This window comes from Rutidosis leptorrhynchoides, chromosome 1, assembly GCF_046630445.1.
Source record: "Rutidosis leptorrhynchoides isolate AG116_Rl617_1_P2 chromosome 1, CSIRO_AGI_Rlap_v1, whole genome shotgun sequence".
NCBI classification, from domain to species: domain Eukaryota; kingdom Viridiplantae; phylum Streptophyta; class Magnoliopsida; order Asterales; family Asteraceae; genus Rutidosis; species Rutidosis leptorrhynchoides.
The window spans coordinates 161321907-161329889 of NC_092333.1; the positions used below are offsets into that span (position 1 = coordinate 161321907).

Consider the following 7983-nt stretch of genomic DNA (forward strand, 5'->3'; position numbering starts at 1 on the left):
CATTTTGTGGACTTGAAGAGAATTATCGTCCGATTCGACGTGCACGAGGAACATTCCAAGAAAGGGTTGACGCACATATCCGGGCGAACGCGGAATTATGAGATGTGGGCATTCATCGACTACTACGAGATATGCTTGTAGAACACGTTTATAATCTTCCACATAATTATCGAATTCGACATGATCCAACAAGAAATCTAAACAATTAAGATGAGCCGGGACATTCACACGTTAACGATGACGAAGACGAAGACGAAAACGAATAATTATAAGTGTTTATGTAATTTTATTTTAAATTCTATGTTTTAATTTTAATTATTTGTAATGCTTTATTTTTAATTATCAATGAAATTTTAGTTTTATGTTATTAAATATTTATTATTTATAATATATATAATTAAATTAATATTATTTTTGAAATAAATAAAAAAATTAAAAAATTAAAAAGAAAAAGAATGAAAGAGTGTCATGGTTGGGAGTGTTTAGTCCTGAGAAGGGAGTGGGAATGAAGTGCTGATGTGTCGCTGATGTGGTGCTGAGGACTTAGATGAAGGAGTGTCTCCATTGGGAGCACTCTAAGGAGCATAATTTTATTGGTATATACCAATAGTAAATACATCTAAAAGCTGTGTATAATATGGGTAAAAATACCGTATGAATACGAGTAGAATTCTTGATGAAAACGAATGGGAATACGAGTATAGCTATCTTTGTTAAGTATATGTATATTGATGTATGTAGTTAAGTCATTCAAAAGTGTATTATTACATCTTAATACGATACATATATATATATATATATATATATATATATATATATATATATATATATATATATATATATATATATATATATATATATATATATATATATATATATATATATATATATATATATACATTTTAATTTAGGAGTTATTACATCGTTAAACGTTACATATATATATCGTTCGAAACCTTTAAGTTAGTAGTCTTATTTTATGTATATAATTTATTGTTAATATACTTAATGAGATACTTAATTACCATTTTATCAAGTTAGATATATATATATGTCCATATATATACCATTATATCATTTTTACAAGTTATGACATTCGTGAATCGTCGGACGAACTGGGTGGTCAAACGTTTATATAAAACCCGTTTCAATTATTCAAGTCTTAACAAATTTGATTGCTTAACATGTTGGAAACATTTATTAATGTAAATATTAATCTCATATATATATTTACGGAAAAATCCGGGTCGTTACAATTTTATTCCTCCGAAGCTACGGATTTTAACAACTTTTTTTCATTGAACGGTGATTTTTTGCACGGATTTTAACAACTTTATAGTGAACAGTTGTCTTAATGACATTCCTTTAGGTGGCAGATCTTTCACACGGGCCAATAAATCGTTCACATCGCGTGCTTTACTTGATCGATTCTATGTCACCAATGAAGTTTTCTCTATGTTCCCGGATCTTGTCGGGACACAACTGTCCAACACCTGGTCCGATCATATTGTCCTCAAGAATCATGTTCTCGATTATGGCCCATACCCATTCAAACTTTTCAGCTCATGGTTCAAGGCGCAATACTTGGATGAAATGGTTATTACAGCCTAGAACGATGATAATCTAATCCTTAACTCTAACCCTCAAATAAGATTTAAGGACAAGCTTAAAAACGTAAAGAAGGCACTGAAAATTTGGAGCAAAGATCAGCAATCCATCATGTTACCTTCAAACAAGGCTGACCTTATGTGTTTAGACTTTCCCATCTCGAAAATCAAATACGCTGTTCGGGCTTGCGGAAGTGACAAATCTCCGGGTCCAAACGATTTCATTTTTAAATTCGCTAAACATTTTTGGCACCTTATAAAGGATGATGTTTTGGCTATGGTTCGTGACTTCCAAGACTCTGGGAGGATCCCGAGAGGTTGTACCTCTTAGTTCTTTTCGCTAATCCCTAAAAAAGATAATCTTATTTTTGTTCAAGGCTTTCGCCCCATCAGTTTAATAGGGCTACAATATAAGATCATTGTGAAATGTCTTGCTTCTTGATTGGCTTGATTGGCGTTGGTGAGGTTATATGCCCGGAAGAGACCAAAGTATGTATGAAGATGACGTAATGTTTGTTGGTGATTGGTGCGGCACAAATATTTCTAACCTTATTATTATACTTATTATTATACTTGGTTGCTTTTTTGCCGTTTCGGGTTTAAAATCCGTTCTAGAGTATCAAAATTTGCTTACACATTCAACCTAGTGTCTATATTTATAAATATACCTTCGTAAATCCACTTCTAAAACCAAGAAGAAATGACAAGAAGTTTATAGTGTCTATAATCTCAACATCCATCTTTTGATCCAAGATATCTCATCTGTACCAAGTGTTAAAATCCAACAACTTGTAGATGTATCATCTTCTATATCAACATTTAACTCAATACATTCTTAATGTGCTTTAAGGATTCACATTGTGAATTAAACCATAATCCATGGTTGGCTTCTACAAGTATTAAAACCATATCACAACACATTTTCTATGAGTATACTAGACCGTGCTTTATATCTCCGACATATATGCTATAGTGGTCACTTGATGTAATCACACAGATCATACCACCAATTTTCAAAGCATAAATTACATTCAATACCATACCGGTATTCGGAAATAATTTAACATCTAATCTTCATTCCATATTAAAATATATTTGTTTCACTAACTTATACCATCTTGATAGACCATCAAATGGTTTGTAGACATAAGAAACCCATGAATAAATACTTTATGCTTCTTTTATTTGGTAACACAACAATCACTTCACAATCATGGAAAATGTTTTGTGACTTTTTCAAGGGATTATCTCCACCCGTCAAATAACTCAACAATTGTTACAAATTAAGCCATGTCTTATCAACAATCACAATGTGAACAACCCAGAGGGGTGTTCATGTCAATATCCAATTAATATATAAACTTCTTTTATTGACATCAAATATTTATGCATAATTGTACCAACATATTCACATCTAAAATGAAGTAAATTAAAGACACGACATTTAACTAGTTTCAATACGTTAACATGCAATTATGAACACAACTCTTCATTAATCATTACACAACTCTTCATGTTACTATTACAAACATCACATCAACCAAATTAAGGTACGTTTGTTGATGTCAAATCTTGGTTTGTTAAATTTCTTATTCAATTATGAACACAACTCTTCATTAATCATTACATAACTCTTCATATTACTATTACAAACATCACATCAACCAAATTAAGGTACATTTGTTGACATCAAATCTTTGTTTCTTAACCTTCTTCTCCAAACTCTTTTGTGAACCTCTCATGGAGCTCAAGATCGCTTTTACTCACTGTTGGTCTCTGCCTTGCCAGAATCTTATTAAAATCTGATCGTGTAATCGGGGGTAGACAAATCTGTTACAAGTTTATAATTGGCAAAAAGTATTTAGCACAAGATGATTAAAATTAGGCACGAAAATAAATATCAAGTAAAGCTACAATTTTTTATTATATTTGGCAATTTTAAAACTAATTGATTGACTTTTGAATACCTTTTCAGCTAGGCCTTGAGCTGCAAGATCCTGCATTGTGATCAGAGTAGCAGCCGGTTGTTCGGGTCCACAGGGTACCCACAGACCTTCGCGTGTCTTTAAAAAGTGCATAGCATCTCGAGTTTTACGTACAGGTTCCAACAGAACGTCCTTAACCTACAAAGCCCATCAGCATTCGAATAAGAAAAAAAGACATAAGTTTATACTTCTATCTCATATGGGTCAAATCAAAGGGTTCAGCTTGAAGGAGAAGGTTTGACTTTTGAGCGACTTAAAAAGGTTAAAGGTTGTCCAAGGTCTATTTATAATGCATACACCTTTAATATTTGTTTTTGTTTTTATTTGAAAATAAAAATTATTAATTTATCAACGTAATAGAATTATTGTTCAAAGTGCCTTGCGAAAAAAAAAAAATGTGTTCAATATTATTACAAGTGCATAATATAAAGTTGGAAACAACCAAATTTCGGGTCAACCCAACCCGTACAATAGACAACCTTTTCCAACCCAAACCTGTTATGAGGCATACCAACACACATTCGACCCATCAATCTTTCCTCCTCTACTAAACCATATTATGGACATGGGATAACAAAGAGAAAGGTGAAAAATGTAAACTCGCACTTACACAAACAGAAATATCTGAACCAGAAAACCCTTCCGATTGACGTGCCAAACTTTCAAAATCGCTTTCAGTTAAGTTATTGTGAGTATCTCCTAAATGCACCTGGATATCAAGCAACAAACAACTTATTTCGTATGCAACACATATTAAGGGTGCGTTTGATAAAACTGGATGATTTAGCGATGAATGGGTCATAATCTGAATGATTTAGAATCCGGAAAAAGCCAAGACAAAGATACCACAAACTTGGTTCTGAATGAAAATAAGCAGTTTGATAATCATTCGAAATGAACGATATGAATTGAGTAAAATTAACTCAATAACGTGTAACATGAATAAAAAGTTCAATATACTTATGATTTGAGGAGGATATTATAGAAAATTTAGTTGCTTAATGGTTAAGAGAGTGTTTCAACTCTGAATGAGCATCATATGTCATTCAGATGTCACTAACAAACGCACAAATGCACTGAATGCTGAATCAGCGCTAAACCATTCAGTTAAGAGGTAAACAAACGGCACAACTTCTACCATGAGCGTAACTTTTTTCTTGAAGATTGTTACCTAATTGCAGTAAATAACTTTCTGACGACATTACTCTAAAAATCTTGAACTTTTTAAACTGCCTTACATTTCTTGATGGGACGACATCATTTTTAGGCAATTTGTATATTTCACTTAACCAAAAAATGAATAGATAATTATTTCATTTGTATGAGGGATAAAGAGCTACATAAAAAACGTGAGAAACTAAATCTAGACATACGTTAGTGCACACCATATCTTACTTTAAACATGTGTTGTCGAGCCTTCAGATCAGGAAGTGAAATGTATATACGCTTATCAAATCTGCGTCGAATAGCCTGCAAGGATCATCTGTTACTTATAGTTCGATTTTAATGTATGATACGACTTAAGAGAGTAATTATGTATTGAAACCTGATCAAGAGAGTAAGGTGTATTTGTTGCTGCTAGTACAAGAACTTTATCATTATTTGTCCCTACACCCTGAGAAACACAAACTTGTATTGAATAAACATGGCAATTAATGTATTATATACAAGTCGGAGACTAATCCGATTGGACTTTTTATACATTTGAATGTTAAATTTCATTATTATATGTGTATATATTGAAGGAAGCCACAAACATAAACATAAACTTTAACATAATTGTCTATTTACATAAACAAAATCGTTCATTTGTTATTAAAAAAAAAAAAACTCTAAAATTCATATAAAAATGATGACCAATTTTTATTTTTACTTTGACAGACATTGACCAACAAATTCGTTTTTGACCCATATCCGACGTAACGGATATCGAAAAATTGGATCGGTCTGTTCTTAAAAGAAGTAATCGAGTTTTTTTACATAAGTTATTATTAAATATAGAATGTAGGTTTTTTAGTTCTTCCACCAATTACCTGCATTTGAACAAAAATTTCATTTTTGATACGTCTTGAAGCTTCACTCTCATTGCCTTCACCACGTTGGCCACTCAAAGAATCAATTTCATCAATAAATATGATCGAAGGTGCACTTTCGCGTGCCATTTGAAACAGATTTGAAACAAGCTTTTCACTTTCTCCCACCCACTTTGAAAGTAAATCAGATGAAGAAACGCTGCAACAGATAATTATAGGGAACCAAGATTATGTTAAAGTTGTGATTATATCACATGGTTTTATACATATTGCCTAAACAAAACATCAAGTGTAGTGTGTAATTACAAATGTGACACCTGAAAAATGTAGAGTCGGCTTCAGTTGCAACAGCTTTTGCTAAGTATGATTTACCGGTACCAGGTGGACCATACAGAAGAAACGCCCTCCATGGCAGTCTTTTACCTGAAAAACAGATAATTATCACTTATCAACATTCAGCTTAAAGAGCGTAATATGCCTATAAAACATCAAAGAATACAACAATATATCCCCAGGAAATACGCTACATTTTTATAAACATACAGTAACAATGCCTGCAAAGTTGGATAAATTTATGTGCACTCACTCTGCAGTTAGCCCTTAAACCTGACAAGTTGCTCCCTTGAAACAAATCAAATGACTAAAACTTAACCTAGCTTTTGCCAATTAAACAAGGGCCAAGTACACATAAATCCGTTTAAGAATGCTAAAAAAAAAAAAAGTAACTTTTTCCTTTTAAGTAAGCTACACGGCAATATTACCCAAACACTTCTCAAATTACGTATAAGAAACACATAATAACCGATAATAATCAATTAAAATCCATACTCACAAACGCTCTCTAAATCTCTTATATCCCATTAAAACAATTATGAATCAAATAGCATATCAATCATAGAGTACTTACTAACCAGTAAAAAATTGAGGGAATTTAACAGGTAAGATAACAGCTTCTTGTAAAGCTTGTTTAGCACTTTCAAGTCCAGCAACATCACTCCATTTAACATTAGGTTTTTCACTAACAATTGCAGAATTCAATCCAGCCCTAAGTTTCGCCCTTTCTCGACCGCCGTCATCAACACCAACCCTAAATTCTTCCGCACGACGTTGATAGAAACGCATCGTAATCGTAGTTACTACTATCATGGTTAACGATAACAGATAAAGATGCATGATTTGAATATCGGTTTAGATAACAATTGGTTGTTAATATGTATAAGAGTCCAGATCCAGATATGTAGTATTGCCTTGTAGTGTATGTGTTAACACAGATTAGAGATCGAATTCGTGTTTTTATTGATATTGAATCGAATGTTAAGATTACAATAAGGTGTTCTGTGTGTTTGTGAGGATTGAGGATTGGTTACAAGTGTAAGGGAAAGCTTAGTGTTTAAGCTAGCTAAGACCTCGTCACAACAACAAATAACATCTACAAATAAGGGGTGTGTGTGTGTTTGGATTCACTACTCTTTTGTGTTTTGTGCGATGGAGACCACATGTGCGTGAAGGGTGGTTCGGTAAGTGAGGACGTCCACCTAGGGGGTTAGTGTACACTAATGGTCATTGTGCGAGTACCAGCGGTCATTGTGCGAGTACCGTTCTCTTGTGTGTGTGTGTGTGTCGATGGTTAATCATGTGCGTGAAGGGCGGTTCGGTAAGTGCGGACGTCCACTTTGGGGGTTAGTTTATACTAACGGTCATTATGTGAGTACCGTTCCCATGTATGTGATAATGGTTAACCATGGTTATATTGTATTGGTTATATGCTATTGATCGGGCTAGCTTGCGGTAATGGAGACTTTTAGCTTTATACTTTGCGATGGTATGCTAATTAGATTGCTAGCATGTAAGCGGTATTTGTGTAAGTGATTGCAAGTAGGTAAATTATATATATATGTGTATAATTATTGCATTCACTAAGTTTTATGCTTACTCCCTCATTGTTTACCTTTTTGTATAGGTACCATTGGTTGTATTGGAGAATTCTAGTATCTCGGCTGAAAGGACCCGTCCTAATCCATCTGGACGAATACATTACATTTGGTTACATAGCGAGGTACTTGACCTCTATATGATACATTTTACAAACATTGCATTCGTTTTTGAAAGACAAACTTTCATTACATCGAAAGTTGACAACATGCATACCATTTCATAATATATCCAACTATAATTGACTTAATAATAATCTTGATGAACTCAACGACTCGAATGCAACGTCTTTTGAAATATGTCATGAATGACTCCAAGTAATATCTCTAAAATGAGCAAATGCACAGCGGAAGATTTCTTTCATACCTGAGAATAAACATGCTTTCAAGTGTCAACCAAAAGGTTGGTGAGTTCATTAGTTTATCA

The 7983-nt window shown here is 33.2% G+C and overlaps 1 protein-coding gene across 1 annotated transcript; it reads right to left on the reverse strand.

Annotated features, from left to right (window-relative positions):
• Nucleotides 1–3093: 3093 nt before the first annotated feature.
• Nucleotides 3094–7003, reverse strand: LOC139866668 (protein SUPPRESSOR OF K(+) TRANSPORT GROWTH DEFECT 1-like). Its single transcript, XM_071854960.1, has 8 exons — nucleotides 6537–7003; nucleotides 5943–6048; nucleotides 5626–5824; nucleotides 5139–5207; nucleotides 4988–5062; nucleotides 4203–4301; nucleotides 3575–3730; nucleotides 3094–3437 (listed from the first exon to the last, which is right to left on the reverse strand). Exons 1-8 carry the CDS (start codon nucleotides 6796–6798, stop codon nucleotides 3312–3314), a joined length of 1092 nt encoding a protein of 363 aa, XP_071711061.1. The 5' UTR covers nucleotides 6799–7003; the 3' UTR covers nucleotides 3094–3311.
• Between the last annotated feature and the right edge of the window lie 980 nt (nucleotides 7004–7983).

Bases quoted from the DNA above. Each gene is read 5' to 3' on its own strand.
- LOC139866668 (XM_071854960.1), bottom strand. From the start codon at position 6,798: ATGCATCTTTATCTGTTATCGTTAACCATGATAGTAGTAACTACGATT. The intron at 5,208-5,625 runs GTAATTGGTGGA...TGTGTTTCTCAG, and splicing joins AAATTTTTGTTCAAATGCAG to GGTGTAGGGACAAATAATGA. The intron at 3,731-4,202 runs GTAAGTGCGAGT...TGGGCTTTGTAG, and splicing joins GTTCAGATATTTCTGTTTGT to GTTAAGGACGTTCTGTTGGA.